The 26,035-nt window shown below is 36.1% G+C and overlaps 1 protein-coding gene across 1 annotated transcript in view; it reads right to left on the reverse strand.

Annotated features, from left to right (window-relative positions):
* LOC100963118 (sodium channel protein type 1 subunit alpha) overlaps positions 1–25,608 on the reverse strand; it is an 81,365-nt gene extending 55,757 nt beyond the window's left edge. The window contains exons 1-6 of the mRNA XM_012808453.2: positions 25,348–25,608; positions 13,879–13,997; positions 11,737–11,826; positions 10,104–10,232; positions 8,298–8,389; positions 7,191–7,460 (exon numbers count right to left, since the gene is read on the reverse strand). Of these exons, the coding sequence (XP_012663907.1) occupies positions 7,191–7,460; positions 8,298–8,389; positions 10,104–10,232; positions 11,737–11,826; positions 13,879–13,997; positions 25,348–25,608 (961 nt within the window). The remainder of the gene's footprint in view (positions 1–7,190; positions 7,461–8,297; positions 8,390–10,103; positions 10,233–11,736; positions 11,827–13,878; positions 13,998–25,347) is intronic.
* Positions 25,609–26,035: the final 427 nt, after the last annotated feature.

Below are 26,035 nucleotides of genomic sequence, written 5' to 3' on the forward strand. Positions count from 1 at the left end.
TTTACCAAGGGGATAGGTATCTTTAATAACTCCATACAGAAATTCTGGAGCTCAAAAAGTCATTGAAGGGAATACAAAAACAAAAGCTTCAAAAATAAACTATAGGAAAGAGGATAAAATATCTTAGAACTTGAAGACTGGTCTTTTGAAATAATCCAGGCAGAGAAAAAATAAGAAAAAAAGAATTAAAAGGAATGAGCAAAGCCTTTGTGACATCTGGGACTACATAAAGCAACTGAATTTATGAATTATCAGTATTCCCAGGGTGGGCAGAAGAGGAAGAGACATCAAAAAGTTTAGAAAGCCTGTTTCCACAAATAATTAGTAAAAACTTCCCAGGACTGTTAAGACAGACATGCAGAAACAGGAGGCCCACTGATTCCCAAGCAAATATACTGAAAAAGGACTTCCCAAGACATAATATGACCAGAATAACTAAGATCAAAGTGAAAGAAAGAATTTTAAATTCAGCAGAAAAAAAGCATCTAGTCACTTATAAAGGAATCCATAACAGAATAATAGTGGACCTCTCAGCATAAATCTTATAGGCCAGGCCAACAGAGAATGAGATATGATTTTCAAACTGCTGAAAGAAAAAAACTACTAGTCAAAAATTTTATATTCTTCTAGAATAAGCTTCACAAATGAAGGAAAAATAAAGTCTCTCTTTGATAAGCAGACACTGAGAGAATTCATCCCCACTAACTAAGCTCTATAGGAAATGCTCAACAATGCCTTAAATATGGAAACAAAAAATCAATATTCATCATCACAAAAACAGATAAAGATGTAAAACTCGGGTGGTGCCTGTGGCTCAAAGGAGTAGGGTGCTGGCCCCATATGCTGGAGGTGGTAAGTTCAAACCCAGCCCTAGCCAAAAAAAAAAAGATGTAAAATTCAAAGGTCTAAAAAAAAGCAATCACACAAAGGTGGAAGAGAAAAGAATAAGTGGAAACACAATAGAATTTCAGAATATCACAAAGAGAAAAAGAAAGAATTTATAAAACAACTATCAATACACTAAAATATGACAAGTACAAAACCTCACATATCACTATTAAACATTAACATAAATAGATTTAATGCTTTCACTTAAAAAAAAAAATACATTGACCAAGGTGGGGGTTAGGGGAACATCAGCCAACTACATGCTGTTTACAAGAAATTCACCTTAGTTTGAAGATATGTACAGACTGAAAGTAAGGGGGTGAGAAAAGGTATTCCATGCAAACAGAAACCAAAGTGAGGCTATCGTTACATCAGATAAAACAAAGTTAAACTCAAAAATGATAAAAAAAAAAATACAAAAAAAGTCATTACATAATGATAAAGAGATCAGTTCAGCAAGTAGATATAAGGATTCTGAATATTTACACACCCAACATTGGAACTCCAACTATTATTAGACTGAGAGAAAGAGATAGATAGCAACACAATATTAGTGGGGGATTTTAGCAGCATACTCAGACATCAATAAGATAGGAAATCAATAAGGAAACACTGAACTTAAATTTGACATTACACCAGATAGACTTAACTGACAGTTACAGGACATTCCACCCAGAAACTATAGAATATACATTTTTCATCAACACATGGAACATTCTAAATGATAGACCACATTGCAGGCAATAAAACAAATCTTAAATTAAAAAAACTAAAATTATATCAAGTATCCTTTCAGATCACACTAGAATAAAGCTACTTGTTAAACTTCAGAAACTCTGAAAATACACAGAAATCAAACACCATGCTATTGAATGATTACTATATAAATGAAGAAATAAAGACAGAAATGAAAAATGTTGAAATGAATGAATATGAAAATATAACAAATGAAAACCTGTGGGATACAGTAAAAGTTGTGCTCAGAGGGAATTTTATAACATTAAATGCCTACTTGAAAAAAGTAAAAAGATCAAAAATTAGCAACTTAATAATCCACTTCAAAGGACTAGAAAAACAAGAACAAACCAAAGCCAAAGTTAGCAAAAGAAAAGAAATAATAAAGATCAGAACAAACTAGCTGAAATAGCCAAAAAAATCAACAAAATGAAAAATTGATTCTTCAAAAATATTAATAAAATTGATAAGGCATCAGCTACAGCAAAAAAGAAAACCTCTGAGTCAACATATTCAAAAATGAAAAAAGGGAAATTAAAATGTATACACAAGATCATTACAGATTATTATGGGTAACATTATTTTCACAAACTAGAAAACCTAGAGGAAAAGGATGAATTCCTAAAAATATAGAACCTTCTGAGATTCAACCAGGAAGAAACAGAACTCTGGAATAGACCAAAATAATAAGTAACAAGATAGAATCAGTAATGAAAAATCTTCCAACATATAAGGATCAGGACTGTAGGAACATAGCCAAACACAGGTAAAGTCTACCAGATGTACAAAGGACTGGTGCCAACCTACTGAAACTGTTGCAAAAGTTTGAGAATCCTCCCTAACTCATTCTATGAAGCCAGTATCCTGATACTAAAGTCAGAAAAGGAAGCAACAACAACAAGAAAGCTACAGAACAGTATCTCTTATGCAAAAGTCCTCAACAAAATACCTCAACAAAAGTCCTCAACAAAAAATATCTCTTATGGAAAAGTCCTTATAAATGCAAAAGTCCTCAACAAAATACCAAGAAACTGAATCCAGCACATCAAAAGGATAATTTGCCATGATTAAGCAGGTTTTGTGACAGAGATTCAACAGTGGTTCTAGATGTACAAGTTAATAAATATGACCATATAAATAGAATTTCTAGCAAAAACCATATGATCATCTCAGTAGATGGAAAAAAGGCATTTGATAAAATTCAGCATTGCTTCATGACATACCTCAAAACAATAAAAGCCATATATGCCATACCCATAGCCAACAAACATATCTGCTGAGAACTGGAATAAGAGAAAGATGCCCATTCTATTTTTATTAATTAATTTTGTTTTATTGTATTTATTTCGGATTAATGTGTTTTATTGTATTTATTTCAGGTTATTACAGGTTAATATTTGCATATGTTAGGTGGAGTCCCTCTTGTAGTTGTGTCCCACACCCAAAACGTGTGGCAATACCTTTACATTGTCCACTAAATGGGAACACACCAATCTCCTTCCCTCATCACCTCTCCCTCTTCCCTCGTTCCCACTCCCTCAACTTGAATTGAATTGAGTTTTTCTCCGGTGTGGGCATGTGTTAGATCATCTACTGGCTTCTTAATAGTATTGAGTACATTGGAGATTTGCTTTGAAATAAATTCATATTAGTAAAGATGCCCACTTTAACCACTGCTCCTCAACGTATTACTGTAAGTTCTGGCCAGAGCAATCAGGCAAGACAGGGAAATAAAGGGTGTCCAAATTGGAAAAGAGATAGTCAAATTCTCTGTTCACTGAGGAATTGATCTTACACCTAGAAAACCCTAAGGGCTCCACCAAAAGACTCCTACATTAGATATAAATTCAGCATGTTTCAGGTTATAATGTCAATCTATAGAAATTAGTAACATTTCTATGTACCAACAACTACCAAGAGAATCAAATTAAAAGCTTAGTTCCCTTTTCAATAGCTTCACAAAAATAAGATATGTAGGAAAAAATTTAACCAAGGAAGTGAAAGATCTCTACAAAGAGAATTATGTCATTGATGAAAGAAATTTTAACTGACACAAATGGATAAAATAATATTTCACACTCACAAATTAGAAGAATCAATATTGTTAAAATGACTATACTTTCCACAGCAATCTTTAGATTCAATGCAAAATAATAATGTCATTTTTTAAAGAATTAGAAACAAATTTTAAATTCACATAGAACAAAAAAACAACCAAAATATTCAAAGCAATCTTAATCAAAAAGAACGACACTGGAAGCATCTTATTATCTGACTTCAAATTATACTGCAAGATTATGGCAACCAAATCAGCATGGTACTGGCATGGAGGTATATGCATAGATCAGTGGAACAGAATAAAGAACTGAGAATAAAGCCACATACCTACAATCAACTGATCTTCAACAAAGCAGAACAAAACATAACACTGAGGAAAGAACACACTATCTAATAAATGATTCTGGAAACATTAGATAGCCATATATAGAAGAATGAAACTTGATCCCTATATTTCATGATATACAAAAATTAAATCAAGAATGGATTAAAATGTAAATGTAAGACCAAAAACAATAAAAATTCTAGCAGAAAATGTGAAAAATCCTCTCTGGATGTTGACCTATGCAAAGGATTTATAACTAAGACCTCAAAAGCAAGTGCAACAAATACAAAAGCAGACAAATGGCTTAATTAACCTAAAAAGCTTTTGGATAGCAAAAGAAAAAAGTTCAGAAGAGTAAATAAATAACCATCCCACAGAATGGGAGAATGAGAGAAAACATTCACAAATGGTGTGTCTGACTAAGGATGCATATCTAGAATCTACAAAAAGCTCAAACAACTTAGCAAGAAAAACAAACATCCCCATTTAAAAGTGGGCAAATCATGCGAACAAGTGTTTTTCAAAAGAAGGTACACAAATTATTAAAAAATAAGCTACTGCGTGAGATCTTGTTTTAACTAAAAAAAAAAAATGCTCACATGCTCAACATCACTAATCATCAGGGAAATAAAAATTAAAACCACAATGGGATACTTTGTTATTTCAATCAGAAGGACCATTACTAAAAAGACAAAAAAAGGACAAGTGTTGGTTGTGGGGAAAAGAAAACACTTATACATTGTGGGTGGGAATGTAAATTACTAAACCCTTTGTGGGGGATCAAAGAGATTTCTCAAAGATCTAAAAGTAGATCTACTACTTGATTGTTGCAATCCCACTCCTAGGAAATCCTTATATCAAAAAATGTATGTTTATCACAGCACAATTCACAATCACAAAGGTATATAATCACCCTAAGTGTCCTAAGTGTTTGATGAATGGATAAAGGCAATATGGTAAGTATATATACAACACACATAATGAGGTTCTACTTAGCAATATGAAGGAATGAAATAACATCTTTTGCAGAAACTTGGATGGAACTGGAGCCATGATCCTCAGTGAAGTAACTCAGGAGCAGAAAGATGAATGGTAGCACTAAAAGATGAGAAGCTAAACGGGGGCACACAGAGGGTGTAATGCACATTAAAAACACAAAGGATGATTCAGGGAAGGGGAGGAGGGGACGAAAACTTCCCTGGGAGGTACAATGTGCTCTACTCTGATGATGGGTACTAAAAGCCTAGACTTCACCACTGTGGTATCTGTATGTGTAAAGGAATTCAACTTGTATCCCCAAATCTACTGAAATTTAATAAATAAAAAATTAAATGAAATCCTTAACCCGAGGAAAATACAATTTTTCAGTTATGTTTATCTTTAATTATAATAAATTGAATGTTCTATTACTTTCAAAGATGAGCTATTGTATATATATATTTGCATTTTATTTAAAATAATCTTTTTTTCAACAACTGGCATGTTACTAGGGAAAATGGTGAGAGGCATGGATTTTTAGAGCTGGAAATAACCTCAGATATTTTTTGATTTCCTTTACTTTGAATACATTAAAAATGGAGCCTGATAAATGTCCACTAAAGAGAATAAACCTTAAGTGATGTTTTCATATTTATTGCCTTACTCTTAGACACAAAATCAAACTAACAATAGATTTTAGGGAGTTGGTGACAGAAGTGGACTTACTGGCATCCTAAAGAATGAATGAAGACATCTTTGCTCTGACACTTACTTTTCTTAATTAAAGAATTTTTCTTAATCTAGAGTTTTAAGACTATTTGCAAATTATTTGTTAACTTACACTGAATATCATGAAAGAGTCAATTGGTAACAACACAAAGTATTTCCCAGATCTGTAACTATAGGGAGACACTGATTGGGTCTTTCTTATGTTTTAAATTATGTTATCATAACTTTAAGATTTATCAAATAACCAATAACTTTCTATGACAAATCCTACTTGTTCACTGAAGCTTTCTTGTATTTTTTCCAAATTAATTCCAAAATAATAAAAATGATATCACTATATTCAAGCACATCTGGAATCTGGGGGGGGGGTGTTTGTTTTTGTTTTGAGACAGAACCTCACTTTGTCACCCTCAGTAGAGTGCTCTATTGTCATAGCTCACAGCAACCTCAAACTCTTGGGCTCAAGTGATTCTTTTGCCTCAGCCTTCCAAGTAGCTGGGACTGCAGGTGCCTGCCATAACATCCAGCTATTTTTTAGACATGGGGTCTCACTCTTGCTCAGGCTGGTCTCCATCCAGTGAGCTCAGGCAGTCCAGCCTCCCAGAGAGCTAGGATTACAGGCGTGAGCCACCACACTCTTAGAATCTGAGTTTTAAATATTTAATATTTTTCTTTACAAAGACATGTTCTTCACCCATAAATCATGTTTGATTTTCCTTGCTTTTAAAATATTGCTACTGGTGGATTCTGAAATTAAAGAGAGAGAAAACTTTACTTACTTTTTATTTTCATTTTAAAAAGAGAAAGTGTAGACTCACTATTTTTACAACCTTCTAGAATGGACTATTGAAATATTCAACTATTTGTCTAAGTCTTGAAATAAAGATGAAGTGATTCCCATAACTTTACTAAGTCATCTAACATATGATGCTACTCTCTCCTAAAGCTTCATTGATTGTAATTCTTTTCTCTTTGACATAATACTACCTTTCAAATACAAGAATAATATTTATTTTTTGGTCATTTACAAAGGGCTTTCACATATTTTATCTCCTTCGATTATTTCAATTGCTGCCTGAAGAATGCACAGCAAATTCTTTCTAGCTGAATTCTTCAGCCTTCCACATGAGGATGCCATGAAAAGTACCATTTAGGAGTCAAAATAATTATTAATAATAGATTAATAGATCTATTAATAATTATTAATAGAATAATTATACATATGTGCACATCATTGATAAGGTGATTAATAAAATCCTTCTTTAAAATTAGCTTCAGAAATATAAATAATCTATTATTTAAAATCCAGGGAAAAGAAATGACAAGTACAATGTAATTGAAAATATTTTAAAAACAGTTTGATCATGTAATTTTATAAAAGATCACAACTTGTTCCGTGACCATTACTAATTTTTTTCATGTCCAGACAGGCACAACAACAACAAAAAGAATAAATACATGTAACAATAGTCCTTACTTGAATCTTGAATGTATGATTTCCAGTCAAACTTAACGACAGTTTCATTTACAAGTGTGCCATTGTAATCCACAGTTATATTATTCTCTATACTATGCTCCTCCAGCGAAGCATTGGTGGGAGGCCACTGGACACACTTATTCCGCAGGTTGCCCATGAAGAGCTGCAGCCCAATCAGCGCAAACACGCTCAGACAGAACACAGTCAGGATCATGACGTCAGAGAGCTTCTTCACCGACTGGATCAGGGCCCCCACAATGGTCTTCAGGCCTGAAAGAAAGAATCTTATTACTGTGAAGTCTCAACGCAGGGGAAATAATAAAAGCTTCACATAATTCTTTTGAAAACATAGATTTCATGCATAAGCCTAAAATGTTTGCAGTGCGAGTGGAAGAGCAATACTTTTTGGGAGACTGAAGAACTTACGGAGCTGACCCCATAATGCGGTGAAGTAAACAGCGAACTAAAGAGCCATCTCCCATTATGTCTGGAGGAAATAATGGGCGGTTCATGGTCCTCATGAAGCCCACATGAAGGAAAAGGTCTTGTCCTTTTTTCTTTTTGCGACTAAAACTTGCCCCATACTCTCACTAGGGGCAGTTGTTATTTTTATAGCAAATTACCTTAATAGATATTTAAAAACTTCTGTTTATAAGTTGGAAAAGTTTATTTACAATGCTGAAGGTGGCTTGAGGTATAATACTACATGCAAACTCATGCTATTGTTTATTATCTTACTCATTTGTCTTTTGTTAGCAAAAGACTTGCAAGATTTGTATTGTACATACATAGTCATTAATGGATCAATGGCTATAATGAATAAGAAATCACAGATTGATGCATTCAATAGGGAACAAGTTATTGGTCGAACCAATGCGATGAAAAACAAAACCGTAGTATTTCTAAGATACTGCAAATTACAGTGTCTCACATAAGAAATTGTTAAACTCCAAGGCCGATAAAAGGTATGTTCAGACAATTAGAATCATTTCCTGTGAAACACCTAATCTGATGGTTTCCGATTTTCTGTAATGCGGAATGTGAAGCAAACAGGCTGATGCTGAGCAAACATGAGAGGTCAGCATGGGCGTTTAACCCAGCTCTCACCTGGAATGACTGAAATTGTTTTCAAAGCTCGAAGAACTCGGAATGTTCTCAATGCTGAGACATTGCCCAGGTCCACAAACTCTGTCACATATCTGTAATAAGGAGTTCACACACAAACACAATGACAGGATACAAAGAAAGAGCTGTAGGTTCAAGGAGCCTGAGCTGTACACCCATCACTTCTTACCTGGAATTACAGAAATAGTTTTCAAAGCTCTCAAGACTCTGAAAGTGCGAAGAGCTGAAAAATTGCTAGGTTTACAAATTCGGTTAAATACCTGTAGAATTAAATCAGAGTTATTCAAGATTTTAAGAGGATTTATATTATTGGTGCTGGTATTTTATAAAGACCTTCTTGGTGATTTTAAATGATAAATATCGTAAGTGGCAAATTAAAAATTAGAATCCATTACTGTCATTTAATTCACAACATTTTTAAGGCCACTATCTGAATGTAAACTTTATAAAGGATGCATCCCTCTTGCCATTTTGGAATTCAATGTAGTCAACATGTAATCTAATGTTACTGACAATTACATAGGAGAATTAAGTAAAAAGAAAATATATCTTGGCTATGGTCTTAGGGTTTGTATTAGAAAAAAATTCACAAACTCACACAACAGAATTTAGGCATGTAAACGCAGATAGCCTTATTGCCTTTATGTACAAGAAAAGGTTTTTTAAGAATAACTTTTAAATGAAAGTCAGGGAAATAAAGAAAATATTTTATAGGGCCCAATGGTGGCCCTGCCATTATTGCTACTTTATTCAGAAACAGAAGTCTCATATACATCTTTCAAGCTGTGACCAGAGAGCTTGGAGAACAATTGGCTCATCCCAATCAGCTATGAAATTAAGAGCAGATAGGGAGTATTTGAAGCCCTGAGTCTTAGAGCGCCACCTCTCCTATTCCCCACATCACATTTGCAAGAGGCCAGGAAAATCGGCCTTTGAAGAAAGTATGAGGGAGAGAGGTGCTGGTCTACCTTCCCCCACATTCTACCCTCACCTTCTCCTGAATGGCTTTCTATTATTTTTCTAGACCTCTTCCTGGGAAAGTTTACCACTAGGAAAAAAAATAGGGTGCAGAAATTAGGCATATTACTGGGTGTAGATGCATAGTAGACAAGGGTAAGCTTTAGGTTGAGAGTAAAGAAAGAACTGAAGAAATCCATAAAAAGAAAGAAGAGAGGAAGGGACAAAGGGTCAGGGTGGAAACAGAGACAGAGAGAATGTGCCCATCTATGTCTTAGAAAATTGGTTTGCTGATAAAATAATAATTTAATACTATGTTAAATAGGTACATCAACTAACGTACTTTTTCCTGCTTGTTTTGCCAGAACACTTCAATGCTAATATTTCTGTTCTTCTATCAGACTAATAAAAGAAGCCGTGCATAATCTGGGCAAGTTCAGTGCAAATCTATGGGGCCAATAGAATTTTCTGTGGCTGTAATTTTTTAAATCCATTTTCACAGATGTATTATCAATATACTTGTGATTTCACACTCGGGAGTGTGTGTGTGTGCTTGCATGTGTGTGTGTGTGTATTTTGAAAGAATAACATGGTTGAAATTTGCAGACAGATATTTATTACATGTGAAAATTTCAGTTTCAACTACTGCAAAACCTTCATGCCACAGTGAAATGGCCACTGGACCTCTTGCACCAAATTAAAATTCAGAGCTTAATAATGTAAATCACACTAAAATAGTCCACCCTTAAAACAAACCCACTCTTTAAAAGCATAAGCACTCATGGAAAACCCATCTATGTTCTCTTTCCAAGTTTCAAAAAAGGCACTTACGCAAATGTAATGACAGTGAAGTCGAGCCAGTTCCATGGATCTCTAAGGAAAGTAAAATCTTCTAAACAGAAGCCCCTGGCAATAATTTTTATAAGTGATTCAAAAGTATATATTCCAGTGAAGGTGTACCTGAAAACAAGCATCCAGAAGCATTTATAAAGTCACAGTGTTATAGCATCTCCATTTCTTATCAATCTCTCAGAGGAATAGATGACTATTAAGAAAGAAAAGTAGGCAGGTTGATTTTATTCCAATAGAAATAAAATTCCCCAATACATGAAGAGCTGGTTTTAAGGTGTTGTTAAGAGTAGTGTGAGAAATACCAGCAATTAGTCTGTTCTTGTTACTGTCTAAGATGTTTTGGTATTGATAGAAAGGAATATAACTTCCCAGGAATGATCCGGCATGTTCACGTGATGGAGTACCCAGTCAATAATATTGCAGAAGCATAAAATAATTTCCTCTAGAATGCAAAAAAATCTCAATTTCAATGATGTTCTAAGAAGGAGAAGAAATTAACAAATTAACAAGTCGTAGGTTTCCCCTTTCCGCATGGTAGGTGAACTTACTTGGGGAAAGGACTTGATTAAAACCAAAGTGGAAAATTCTAAGGTTAGAAAGGGTAAAAAATTAATTTAGAATAAAGTTTTGTGATAATTCAGAAACTTGCATGTTTCCAAAGTTTAAAACTTCTACTCAGAACTTTGAGTGTGAGGGCAACATAAAATCACAGGAATTAGAGGGGCTGAACACTTGCAGGGCCTCACATGTTAATTTTAATACAGCAGGAATTCTTTGCATATAAGGTTTATTATTTTCTTCAGAATCTGTCAGTTTTCACATCGACTCCAACCTGGAGGTATCCAGGAAGGGCAGAGGCTCCTGGGAAGACCTGTGCAGCAGGAAAGGGTCAGCAGCCACAGAGATTATGACACAGGTAGTATGGGCCGGTGGCCTAGCCCTTGTTAGCACAGTCTTGGCTGCAGTTATCACAGCTCTCAAAGGGGTAGGGATCCCCAGAACAGAAAGTTTGTCGATAGAATTAGGAATGCTCCCATTTTCTGAATAAGCTGCCCAAACTTTGATTTCTGTTCGTTTAGCCTTCAATCTACTGAATTTTCTAAGTTCTACAATCCAAAAATGCTGGATTTTTTCTGCCATTTTTTGTGAACATGCTTGCAACTGATATAGGCCCACCATGAAGCAGATGCATCTGGTGGAAATGAAAAGTTGGTATGGTGCAACGCTGTCATCATATGGCATTTCTAATTTGCCCTTTTTGATTATTAGTCCCTTAAATTATCTGGAATTTAATTGTCACAAGGATCACCATATTGGCTCTTCTCTGCATGACCACATTTGCCTTGGCCACTATAAATCCTGAAGGAAAAGGGATGGCTATTCAGGAATGATGGGCTGCTGGTGACCACCGGGGACAGGTGAAAGACATTGGATCTAAGGCCAGCAGAGCTCAGAGCATTTCCTTCTTGCTACATAACTGTGTCTAGGAGTTGCTTTAATAAGGATGTTCTTCAGTTTTATTTTGAAAAGACATTAAGACATTGTTTCAAAATCCCAAACATTCATAGAGATATATTTGTATATATATATTTAAAATTTAAGCTGAACTTACTCTACATTCTTTGTCCAATCAGGAGGGTTACTCATTGTCATAAACACACAGTTGGTCAAAATAGTGCACATAATTAGCATGCTGAATAATGTAGGTTATTGTTAAGGAATGCACAGAAGAAAATCCAAATCTAGGTATTACATCAAACCATCATTGAAAAGCCTGGACTGCGGGTTAGTTGGGACTCAGGAATAAACACATTGCAGGAAAGTCATCTAACATCTTGAAACTTCAATTTCTTCATCTGTAAATTGTGGGTAATAATATTATGTTCATAGGGTGGTTGTATGTATTAAATGAGATAGTGTATGGAAAAGTATTATATCAGCATAAAGTTTTGTTTTTATCGCTCTTAGTAATTCAATGTATTTACCAGAGAACTTCAGCGGGAAGCTGTGTTTTTGACAATACAAATTGCACAGCAACTTGAGCAGAAGGCTCAATGCTTTGAGCAGAAAGACTTATATTACATTAATTAATGCAGTTAAAATTGCAAATTGTTGAGGAAGGGTATATATCAGCAATACTATCATTTCTTAACCACGTTATCCAAATATAGTATAATGCATGAAAATAGTTTATGGTCAAAGTACAGCACAATGCTATTTGTTGGGTTGGTCCATTTGGATGGAATTTGTACAAGTGTAGCAGCATTGGATAAGATTAAAAGTGAATATTCTTGAAGGTCACTCCTTACCACGATGTGAATGTAATGAAAATTCAACATAGCAAAGTGATCGTAGACTCAGCCTCTGTGCCACCCTGAATTTCCTCTTACTTTTTATACAATGGAACTGACAATGTGCAGAACTCATCATTTTCACATACAGACTAAATGCACTAATAAGTATGCAATGCTTGACACAGTGCCTGTATAGAAGTAAATATGCTCTAAGGGATACCTCAAACAAGTAAGACAAAACAGAAATACAGAGCTAAACAGAACCTTAAAACCAACTGGTCTTATCGGTATATTTTAGAAATCAAGGAAATCAGGCCTAATCTCTAGAGAAGTTAGATCATGTGGCCCAGTACTAAAACAGATTTCCAGCCTCAGATCCGATATTCTTTGACTAGAATTTACTGCCCAAACCAAAATTTTCCACAAGTCAGAAGGAAAGTTTTCATTAAATGACCACATGATGGCACTAGAAATACAAAGTAGGATAGGGATATTTCCCTAAGCGTAAAAACCCTGACCCTAGGATTTTTATCTTTCAAATATTTTAATTTTAGTAACTGCATATTTATACCACCAAAGAATGTCTTGTAATCAGCTTAAAATTAGATGACCTTTTAAGTTTTAGAAACATTTTCAAAAAGCAGGTAGTATGAGTTTTTTTAAAAAAAAAAAAAACCAGAATCTCTTTATTATTGCCAAAACTATCAACTGAGACACAACCAGAAATGAAGCTTTTCCTTGACACATATCATCAACACTGGATTTCACTGTAGAGATTTTTTTAACACCAATGAGAATCATAAAGCCAAAGCCCTTAAGACCATTGAGAAATAGAATCTCAGTTTCTTTCATTGACTCTCAGAGTCTTTACTAAGCAATCAGTTTCCCAAGGCAGAGTCATAATTAAACTTGAAATTCAGCCAACATTCCAGTATTTCCTTTACAAATATCATCAAGAAAGCTCAAGAATTACCTAAGTACTGGCCCAAAGCTCCTGACATTGACCCATGGAAAATATGCTTACCTTTAAGGTTTATTCTAAGACATTCTGAAGTGTTTTACATCATAGGTATGGCGAAACTTGGGTCTGAAAGTAGATTTTTTTCATTATTATAGCACTGCTTACTGTAAATTCTACATAATCACAAACTCTGTGCAAAGGTGGTAAGGTTAATATGGCTACTAATGTTAGATTTGTAGAATTAAATACATATACATATTTTTAGAAGGATAAAAATGTACATACATATGTGTGTATATATGCATAAAAAGGATTTTAAAGACTTAGTAAGTTTAGTAACATCTATGTAATTAATCAAGTTGAAGAATAAGGCATGAAAAAATGCAAAAAGAGCCTAATAGTTATAGAATATGGACGTTCCCCAACTCTTACATTCAGCTACAAAGTACTTAGAGATTATGTACAAATAGTTAATACTAATCACTTGAAAAAAGGATATGAATGTACCAAAATCTTAATAGCTATTTTCCTAAGAGGATTGAAGGGAGTTAAAATGTACAGGGCAGAGGTGGCACTGAACCGGAAGATGGCCTTCCCCTTATTCAATACTATAAAAGTCTGTAAGATAGGAACACAACATACACATATGAAAGCATAAAGCATTTAAACTCTGTCATCTACAGCATGTTATTTGTCATCACAAATTATTGCAATGTTAAATGAGAAACCAGCACCATCACAACATTCAATGTGCACCATTCAGTGTGTCACCGGCTCTTCGTAACCATCCAGGAAATCCAACAATGTCACTTACCTTTCACCTTATACTCACCTGCAGTTTTACTGGGGGTAAGATATTTAGCCAAGATTTTCCTGATATTTTATATGCCCGAGTTAAATGAAAGTCTTAAATGAGTGTACATTCCATTTCATTCCAAAAAACTTAAGGCACTACCCTCCTTTCATACTAATTTCAGCTTTCTCAATTCAATATCTTGAAAATTAATCCTGTGGAATGCAAATTATTCAATAGGACTGATGCTATTTTTGAAATACTCTTTTACCACCTATCCTTACGAAAGACATCATTACTTTTTTGGTAAAGGAAAATTCTTGGGTTAGATGGATCTAATCCAGCCCTTGATTTCTGGAGGCCAAGTTCCCTGGAGAGCATCTGTTGACCAGGAGTGCTAACTTCTGTATTGGGATTTCTGAGCTAGCCGACACATTGAATTCTAATCTGAATTGACTGCCTATCTCATGTAGTGTGTTCTTATTACAGAGGAAAAGCTCAAAGGCCCTGAAACATTCATGAAGGAAAGGCTACTCAGAATCCATGAATGTGAATGGAATTCCCTTCCAAAAATTAGACCTGAGATTAATTGGCAGTGTGTAGACAAACAAAGCAGCAGCAAACGATTGTGGATAACGGACGAGAGTCTAGCTCAGGGCTTCCTAAGGTGCTTACTCATATTTAACCAGAGCCGGGGTGGGAGAAAGCCTTTTCTCTGTGAATAATATAGTTGGGGAAGGGAATTTTAAATTCGCCCATTTTTTTCAATACCTATTTTTTCAGGTCGTAGAGTGCACAGTTCACATTGTGATGTGGTAAGCATTAACTTCATGTTTATTATCTGCCAAACATGTTTGATTGTGGTTTATTCTCTACATTTAGTTTTCAGGTCATCAATAGATGTCTAATTTCTCCCCCTCTGTTTTTAGAATTTTCTAAACTCAAGTAATCATTCCCAAACCTAGCTGCCATTTGACAATAGCACTTCTTATCTGGGATAGCAGGAGTGCCTCCCATCAGCTTTGAAAGTGTGGTCCCCCGGCCGGTGCTGGTCTCCCAGTTGTTATTGTTCCTGGAACATGACAAAGTAAGTAGAGACATGGGTAGTTTGTGTTTAGAAACTCGTAAGGCAATTTGACCAACTAATGTGTCTGTTGAATCTAATAATAAAAAAGTGTGGGGTAATGTGATTTGTAAGCCTGTTTGACATTTCAATTTTCTATAAATAAATTTTTTACTGTATTTTATAGAAAAACAGAAACCTCACATTCACAAGAGAGTTCAAGAAGCCCTGAGCTCTCTGACTATATTCCCTTGATCATCTTTGAAGTCTGAGTCCAGAAAACAGAAAACTGTACCATGAGCTCCATTTGTAGGAAGGGAGAGTTTCATCTGTGCTTCCTAAAGGCAAAAAGCCACCTGTGTTGACAATATTGAGCCTCCTTTTCTCTGATTCATTCAGCGCTTCTGTCCCTGAATGACACTGTAAGATCAACATAAAATGTGAACAGACTTGTACAGTGTAAATAAATGCCTCTGCCCTGAGGAATACGTGCACGAAAGGACACAGCAGGGCCAAAACGTAGCCAACCCAGGACTCAATATGACTCACCTTTCAAACCTACTGGATATGCTGCCTTCCCCTCAAAATAGGCTGGATCAAACCAGATAGAAATACTGGGGGTTGGAGTAGGAGAACCAGTAAAATACAGCACGAAATATGCATTTTAAAAACAAGTGTTTCAAATAATATTACAAGATAATTTTGAAATAAATACTAGTGATAATAAAGAAATTATTCCCCAGACGTGGCCTTATTCACAGACTGGAGTCTGAAGGTGACCAGGAGGGGCCTGACATTAGTTCTGTGGGCCAGGAAAATGCCAGGTTCATCTCAGAGAGAAGGAACGATCTTGGGAGAGAACCCTCTTGTTCCTCGGCCACCCTCCAGCCCAAACCAGAAGCAGAGGTAATAAATGAGGAGAACAGAAAAGATGGAGAGGTGGTAACACAAAAAGCAAAAGAAGAGAGGCCAAAAGAAGGCGTGGGGGAGATAGAAAAACTCTGCCCAGAGGACTAAAAAGTAACAGAGGCAAGACTCAGAAACTGAGCACAATTCCAGAGTTTTGGGAGGCCAAGGCAGGAGGATCTCCTGGGCTCAGGAGTTTAGAAAAGTCTGGGCAACATAGTGAAATGCTGTCTCTGAAAAAAAAAAAAAACCCAAGAGAAATTATCTGAATGTGGTGTTGCCTATAGTCCCAGGAACTTGGGAAACTAGGTGGGAGGATCACTGAAGTCCATAACTTTGAGGTCTGAGGATGCCATGGCACTCCAGCTCAATCTCAGAAACAAAATTGACATGAAATGTCCTAAAAACAGGGGTATAGACAGGAATACAGACAGGAACAGAACAGAGAATACTTAAGGATGGGAAGGTTGTGGAAAGGGCGAGGTGGAGACAGATATGTTAAAAGACATCAAATTACAGCTAGATTAGAGGAGTAAATCTTAGTGCTCTATAACAATTTAGGATGGCTATAATTAGTGATAATACACTGTATAGTTTTAAATAGCTAGAGGGACAATATTCAACATTCTCAACACAAAGAAATGATATATGTTTGAAATGATAGATGCGCTAATTACCCCAATCTGATCATCATATATTGTATGATGCTGGCCAGGTTCATCTCAAAGAGAAGGAATGATCTTGGGACAGAACCCCTGTATCTCATGAAATGTACAATTATTATTTTTCAATTAAAAAAATAAAATAAAAGGGGGTTAAAAGGCTGGAATTTGGCAAGGTGAGTAGTTTAATGAAATCACTGCAGCTCTAATGCTGATATGTAATTCTAAATCTAAATGCTCTTTGACATAGGAGAGTTAATACTTTAACCCAAAAGTTTAAGACAAGTTGATGTTGTTCAAAATTGTTCAAGTATTAGGTGAAAACTTTGCCTGTGTATCCTTATTTATAAAATCCAAAGAATGCATAGAAGATTATTTTGTAACTTGATATTTCTAAGATTGCTGTATGCAATGTGTAAATACTTGCAATTTGAATATGTAAATGGGATTACAGAGATTTTATTGTGGAGCAATGTTTGTTTTGCTCTAATTTTTCACAAGACATACAATTGGGTAAGATACCCTTGTTAGAACCATCTAAGAGGCTGATGACAAGGTCAGCATTAGAGGACCACCTTCAAAGGATTTCTTATGAGGACTTGGTTCTCACGTTGAAACATTTTTGCTTATGTACAAACTTCATTGATGTCTCTTTATGGTGCTCATGGGTTCACTTTAAGCAGCCTTCCAATAAAGCAAAAGCATCCATACTTGGGTAGCCACCCAACGTGGAGAATTTTTAATACATTATAACGTTCATTTCAGTAAATTCCATTTGTAACTTCAAATTTATTATGTGAGACGATGCTATCTATCCTCCTTGATAATTGCTTACTTAGACAAGAGGCTAATCATTTAGGTTGTAAGTGTTAAGAATCAATAAAAGGATATTCTTCCTCCAAGGACTCTCAGATACACCTTTCTCCAAATAGTGGCATTGATGGTATTGAAGGGGCAGGAGAGTCAGAAGGGAACACTGTTTACCTACAACAAACAGTTAGGTAACCCCAGAGTTTTCAAATATATAGGTGTTTGCTTTCTCCATTTTATACCTAAGAAAGGGCTCCGAAAAGGAAGCATTCAAAGATTAGTGAAAATCCTACTAAAACTTGAACTGTATAAAGAAATTATTACATAGCTTTAAGCAAATCAAGAGTAATAAACTATTCAACTGAGTGACATTTTTTACTTTTTAAAAGAACATATTGAGTGGCTTATTTAAGTGAAATTTCTTAGCATCCTTTAAATCTAATTAGTTCAAGAAAAATTTCATTAACACAACTTCTCAGGATAATTTTGATTGCATTAAGTCACTTCAAGAAAAAAGAGGAAAGTTCAAAATTAGCCATAGAGCAGAAAAGCCTGAGACCATAGCAACTAGCTTGAAAAGGGCTCTTTTTGATAGCCAAAAGCTAACATGAACATTGACGGGACCAGTCCCTTTACCAGCACCAAGAGTTTATCTTTCAGTAGGTTTAAGTCACAAGTATGACTATTCTTAAAATTTGGCCTTTAGTTCATTTGCTACAGGGCCAAAACAAGTGTTTGAAGTCCAGTTCTACAAAGGAATAGAATTACAAGAAATTCATCAAATCCTATTAGCATGTGAATGATTTTCTGCCTCAAAATATATTTTGAAACATGGCATTCGACTGAATTAAAAACTAGATTTTATGTCAGAAAAAATAATTTTACAGATATAATTTCATACATTGGGTTTTTTTTTTCTAGTTTTTTTCTCTTCATACACAATTACCAAAGTCAAGTACCATTTATCGAATGCCTCTATAGTGCACTGCTAAAATGCATGAGCATTGCAGACGCCTTGAAAGCAGCACGGACCTAGTTTTAGGACCAATGTTAATTTCAATTCAAAAGATATGTATTAACTGTTTAGTATAATATTTGCTAAGCTCTGTGCTATAAAGAGAAAACCAAACATATGTAAATTATGACCCCAAGAAATTTACATAAACTAGGAGATTCTCAACTACTTATAAAATAGAAGAAAATATGAAAATATTAGTTAAGGTTATCTAGACCAACGCTGTCCTAATGTAAGCTGCAGTCCCATCCACAGATATTATTTTACATTTTCTGAGAGCCAATTACAAGGAAAAAGAAGCAGGTGAAATTAATTTTGATAATGTGCTCTTTAAACACTATTGAAATTATGCCACATAACAGGATTGACCACAAATATTTTGCACTTTCTTACTCTTAAAGTCAACATACTGGCAAAGCCAGAAGCAACAGAGGCAGGGAAGCTAAAATAATGAGCAACATGAACAGTGTAGATGGTACCACTGGTTGATTAAACATAGCTCTTAGCCTCAACGTTTGAAACACAGGCAATTTTCAACTTATACATCAGGTATGTTCTAATAACGTATTCAGAAGTTAATTGCTTGTAACTTTGAATGTATTTTCCCACATGGCATCTATATATACTAGATGCGGTTGTCTTAATTCTTAACGAGGTATAATTCCAAATTAATACTACTGTGAAACTATAAAATTTCACGTGTTAGAAAGTGTCACTCTGACATGGCAGTAGAATTATAAATCAGGCTGTCAGGCACACATCTCTCTCCTTCATACATCCCTGCCAGTCAGATGAGGGAAACTTCCTGGCCCTAGCTCCTGCCCAGAAGTGGGTTTAACCTTTTCTCAGCTCTCAACTGCTTGTTTGGGAAGAGATCCCACCAGAGTGGGGAAGAATGAGAGCCCAGTGACAAGGGGAGACATGCCTCAAAATTTGAGCTTCCTATTAGGACCAACATATATGTGTGGGGACGTTTCCCAGGCTGAGCTCCTCCTGTGGGATCTAATTATTACTATTATTATGTTTTAATCTTCAGGCCTTTCTAATGGTCTCACTCACTTCCCTGCCTATTCGATATAACCTGTGGATTTGGGCTAAGATTTCCTTCCTTTTCTGGTTCAATGCGGGGGGGGGGGGAGTTTTCTTGCAAGTTACATTTAATTTTTTTTCTAGCCTACTCTCATTCAATTTTAATCAGACTAAAGAACAACCAGTGACACTTTCATACCACAAGCTGTAACATCCAGATTTCGCCTGAGTACAGGTGTCGTATTTAAGCCATGGATCACAATCTAAAGTGCCCACAGAGGACAGCTGGCAGTGAGGACCTGCCAACTTTTGGCATGCAAGACAGTGAGGCCAGACCTGATATTTCAGTATCATTTGTGTGTGTGCATGTTTTTGTGTGTTGTGTAAGAGAAAGATAGATCCTGACTTACAAATATCAGAAAATAATTCAAAATTATAAACCATATTGTATCAGTCCAGCAAAGCATATCTTTGGTCTCCGTGCCTCACAGATTTTTAAAAAAAATTCTGCTATAAGCTCATCACAAAGGAAAGTACTTTTTACCCAGAGAAGACTTTATAAAATCGTTTGTCCCTATGTGGTAGCCGGGTGGCACAGGACTTGGGGCCAGCGGAGGAGAGGTACCTGGGGGCTCCTAACTAGGCTCCCATCAGCCAGGGCTGTGAAAGCCTCAATCTTCACCTCTGCAGAGAGAAGAAGCTACAAACAAAATGATTCAATCTGGAGGTAAAATAATTTCCAGCCATATACCATCAGTAATACCACGGGGCTGGCACACTATTGTACGCTCAGTTAATTTTTCTTTGACTGGAAAGAACAAATTTGAGTCCTATGAGCTTTCCATGTGAGAACAATGAGCAAATTATTCTCCCTCACTTTCTATATCTTAATGGAGAAGATTATAATTTTACCAATCTTAGGGCTCTTGAGAGGATGGAATGAAATAAAGCATATCGATGCTCTGAGTGGATTCTAAAATGCCAATAAAAACAGGATTAAAATAGTAAAACCGTGTCTCTGTATGTCGAGCTCTTAAATACACACACAGGAACGTTTCTGGTCCTCAAAGCAGCACCGTTTTCACAACGGAATTTTCAGGTTCCCCATCTTTCCTTCCAAACTTCCTATCTAAGAAAATAAAGCCATTGATTTTCTCTAATCTGACACCTAAAACTCATACCGCCAAAGCAGATTCTGATTCATGCATTGTTCTCCATCTCTGTTGCTAGAGATGCTAGCCCAAGCCTCCATACAGACTCCAAACTTAGTTTTCTCTTCTCAGTTGGTTGGATCTGTACTCCCGAGAGAAGCTAGAGTGATGTCTAACGATGTAAAGTGGACTATAGAGCTGGTACACTAAGTATTCAAAGACTTCTTGAGAATTCATTTTCCTTTGAAAATAAACTTCAAACTCTTTAAGGTGAACTAAAAAATGTCTTTCTTCACGTGGCTGACGGCCACCTCCCCAACGTCATCTTATTTCTTTCTTACGTGTCACAGACCAGCTCTATTATGTTTTCTGTGCTGCCCCCTTTCCCTGGAAGACTCTTCTCTTTCCTCTCCTTTTCTGCCTTCAGATCTCAATTTCAATTCCATCTCCCTACAGGGCACACAATTAGAGTTTCCTATATTGATCTTCTTTGAAAAAAAAAAGTACTTATCACTCTATTAGAATCTGGTGGGACATACAATTTTCTTATTATTTTAGAAGCTGATCCACAACGTTGAGATTTTAGTTTTTACAAAGGCAGGAAATACCCACGTGGCAAAGTGACAAGTTAGGGTTTGGGACATACTGCCCACTTAGGAGACAAGAACTACGTCCTGCAGCATAGCATGAGTAGGGGCGCAGAAGGACAAGCTGTGGGCTGATTCAGATTCTACTAGTGACTTCTCTTTTCCACTGCTATCTTTATTGCTACCACTGCAAACCCAAAGTAACATGGCAATGGGACACGGAACCTCAGAGATCTGGTTTTAAATCTAGTTTCTGTTACTTAATAGTTTTGTGATCTTAGGCAAATTACTTCAGCTACATTTCACTATTTTTAAAGAGCTATCTTCGAAGAACATGGGACTTCAATAACAGTGGTAAATATCCTGACACATATTGTCTCAACCTGCCTATCACTCGGCTTTCTCTGACAATCCCTATTCTCTATCATCCTTTTGGAAAAAAAAACTCTGCCCCATTATCTGCCTGTGTGACTAGGTGGAGCTGACCCTCCCATTGGCCACGCTGGTCAGCATGTGATATTGATGGGGCCAAGGAGACCATCACATACCCTTGGCCACAGTGACTGGTTCAAAGGAGGCATATGACCTAACTAAAACCAATTCTACGATTTTTGCTAGAGCTTTTGAAGAAACGTCAGCCCTTTCCTGGGGGATGACTAGGTTGTGTGCGGTTACTTTTATGCTACTGGGAGCTATTTTGGCCATCCTGTGGAAGAGCCAGCTCATCAGTGCAGCCAGCACAGGTGAAACAGAGCCAAAAATAGAAAAGGGGTTGCCCTGATGATGTCATTTTAGGTATGGACCTTTGATGCGGAAACCGGATTCACCCACACGTTTCCTTTTCCTTCTACCCCCAAGGAGTTTCTGTTGGTTTGGTCACTTTCAGTGGAAGCATCTGTTCCTCCTGTCAGGTCCCAATGGATGCTAACTGGTATTTTACTGACCAGCATCATCATCCGGACAAGGACTTGGAGGCAACAAAGAAGGAAGGGGGATAAGGAAGAAATGCAAGTGGGGAGCGGAAAGATTTGAAATCAGCCACGGTGGAGTGGATGTAAGGGAGAGCCTGCGTGACTCGTAGTTCTCCCTAATCCCAGTAAAAACAAAACAAAAAACTCTTTCTACCAAACATAACAGCCGAAACCTCCTGTAGCAATGACAGAGCAGGTGTGCATTTGAAATCACAAGTTCATGTGTGACTTCTCATGCAGCCCAATAGAGAGGGCGCCTATGTCTCTTCAGGACAGCTGATAGAGAATAGGTTATTTTTAAATGCCCCATGGGACAATCAAGGAAAGAGTACATTTTAAAAAATGAATACATTTCTACACTCCATAATTAACAAAGATCCATTTTTACTACAGATCTAAAATCTCTCATTCTATTTCCAGTAAACTATCACTTTGCCAAAATGATATTTTCTCCTGCGATAATAATGAGTCATTTGTAATTTTAACAAGAACATGAGAAAAGAGAAGTTTTCCATAATAAAGAGTGGGGGAAGCATTTGAACGTAGAACCAAATGGTGCAAAATCAACCCGAGCTAGGAAAAGAAACGATGAAAAAACATCCACGTGGAATCAAAAGAGGGGTATTCACAAGCTAAAGGCGCTCGGCTACACAGCTAAACAGACAAACAAGAGGAGCGCAGCCTGCAATCATCTTCTGAAGACCTCTGCCTCAGAGCTAACATGGTGTGGGAAAGCCGAAGCACTGTCATTATTCTGTTTTATGCATTCTTACCTCAAGCTTCGACAGGCTCAAAACAGTGGAGGGGCTGGAAAGCTCCTGTGCTTTTAGGCCTTGGGATGCCCATGAGATGGCTGTCACTGTTTTTTCCAGTAACTAATACAGTAGTAAACTACTTTATCAATTTCAGTAGAATAGGTGAAGATTATGTAATCTTCACTTTTTAAACTGAGACAAAGAAGATAAAAATACACAGGCATATGCCATCAGAAAATACAGCATTTAAAGTGACATTTGTATGTCATTCACTGACCCTGTCTTTGTAAAAGACACGGATACCGTGCATGTTAACCACTTCCCTTTAACTAGAGTATAAAGAATGAATTCTGTTAGCAAGTTTATAGTTAGCGTGATTTATTTATTCGATATATTATTAAGACAGAAACTAGAGGCTTCCAACGTACTCAGCCCTACTATGGAACTAATGTGTAGCTTTCATATGAAAGTTATAACCCAATTATAGCCCAAGATTATGGGGAAAAAGGAGAGGGAGGAGGATGGGGGGGAGGGAGGGTGATTGGTGGGACCACACCTATGGTACAAGGGTACATGTGAAACTTTCTAAATGTAGAATATAAATGTCTTAACAATAACTAAGAAAATGCCACGAAGGTTATGTTAACCAGTTTGATGAAAATATTTCAAATTGCATATAAAATCAGCACACTGTATGCCATGACTGCATTAAGGTACACAGCTATGATTTAATAATAATAAAAAAAAAAACAACTAGAGGCTTCCTATATTGATACAAATGACACGTAACTATTATATTAGAGTTCACCCTCAGGGAAGTCCCTGGCTAACTGATGTTGGCATAGTTGGTTCCACTCAGGAAAACCAAATCCACATGCCCGATATCAGATACAGTGAAAAATTTCATCCTAGGAAGTATCTTCCCTTGTGGCATTTCCACTATTCTACTGTTAGCTGTGCCAGGAGCACTGTGGAGGGTACCGCATGGTTTAAATAAAGAGCATCTTGCCAATCGCAGATATGCCAGTTCACTACAATAAAATTAGTCATGAAATATTGAAAGAAAGTTTCATTATTTTTAAGTGGTTGATTTTTGCTACGCATTCCAACTTTAATCAGAAAAATTAATTTGGAATTTGAGAGTTTTCTTCAAGACTGGAATAATCCAATTATGAAAGAAAACCTAAGACTAAAAAGTTGTAAGCGTTTTATAGAACGACTTAAAACATAAAATCATAAGGACATTTCAAACACTTAGCTCGGTCAGGTTCTAAGAACACCCTGTTAGCTTTTAAAGATTTCATTTGGGCAAAACGTTTCATTTGTAGGACTGTTGAATGACTTACAGTCTAAGATTTGCTTGATGTCAGCTCAGTGTGAAAGCCAGGGATAAAATGTGCTTGGGGAAATTTCTTCCCTTGGGGAAAATTCTTTCCTGATAATAAGGTTTCTCTTATCAGGTTGTTCTACCTACACACTGTGATTTGTTCCCAAATGCCGAAGTGTTTTTCCTTCCTACACCATGTGCATTTGAAGATAAGGACAGAGGATTGTAGGAGTAAGTTTAGATGTCAGCCTAACAAAGTTTATAAGGGTTGCCTCAAAATGAGAATCTGTCTGGCTCTCATTCCATCAGAGTTGGTCTTTCAGCCTCAGTTTTAGAGTATTTTTAAAAGGTTTACATAAGTTTGTTTTATATCCATCTTTATATCTTTTGTTGTAAAGCAAACATGGATGGGGATTGTTAATTCTTACCAACATTAGTATATTACTACCAAAATCTTGTATGATTTGTAAAATTATAATTTATAGAAAGATGTTATTTTTCATATGAAAAAAATTCTTCAGTGGGATCAATTTTGGTCCATGGGAAATTAATAATAATGTTTTCTGAGATCTTTATAACTTATAGGATTTTAAGATTTTTAAGTGCATAAAGTACATACAATTATATACAAAATATGTTCTATGGAAAGAATTTTTTAATTTGTTGAATTACTGCCTACAGCCTGGTATAGATATTTGTCAAAATGCATTTTGGACAGTTCCATATGTTATGATATAATCAATTCACTACTCATGTATAAAACACATACAATTGTGTTTTCATTTCTTAAGCAGAAGGCTACTTAAGACTCTGGGCTAATTCAGCATGTGCTGGTCCTACGATAGTCCAAGGTATGTAGTAGGCAATTAGCAGCTAAATATGCTGAAAAAAGCACTCACTTTTTTATTGACATAGTAGGGGTCCAGGTCCTCCAAGGGCTCTGACACCATCCCTGGAGGAACATCTCCATAAATAAATGGAAGGTTCTTTCCAGCTTCCAAGTCACTATTTGGCTTTGGGCCATTTTCATCATCATTTTTGTCTGGTTTGGGATTCTTAGCCTTTTCTTCTGCAATACGTCTTTCAATAGCTGCAAGAGATTCTCTGGTGAAGAAGTTGAAGCTGTCAGGTCCTGGTGGTACAAGCACTGTTTGCTCCATCTTGTCATCCTGCACATTTTAATTACCATTTACTCTTTGCATATGAAAATCCTACAAAAAAAGCAGTGTGAGGAGAAGATTAGGATGTTAATATATATACATTTTTCTCATGAAATGTGAACTCAGGGGTTTAAATTTTTCTTTCCTCTTTAAATTGAAAGGTCATTCCTAACCAACAATTCTTAACAAAGCACTTTCTATGTTAAATTTTGTTAACTAACCCATGTTTATGAATTCTTGTGCTTTAATGATACAGTAACTATGCAGTGAGTTTAAAAAGCAGCTCAAATACAGCCTTCAGCGAAGGATGTTAGTCTATGACACCACGCTACCAGTGGGCTGCTCACTCTGGGGCTCACCCAGAAGATGACCATGCCCATCGAGACAAAGGGTGGCTCAGTAACAAGGCTGTGTGAAAAGGAATTGT

This window comes from Otolemur garnettii, unplaced genomic scaffold, assembly GCF_000181295.1.
Source record: "Otolemur garnettii isolate 467f Iridium unplaced genomic scaffold, OtoGar3 scaffold00090, whole genome shotgun sequence".
NCBI lineage: Eukaryota > Metazoa > Chordata > Mammalia > Primates > Galagidae > Otolemur > Otolemur garnettii.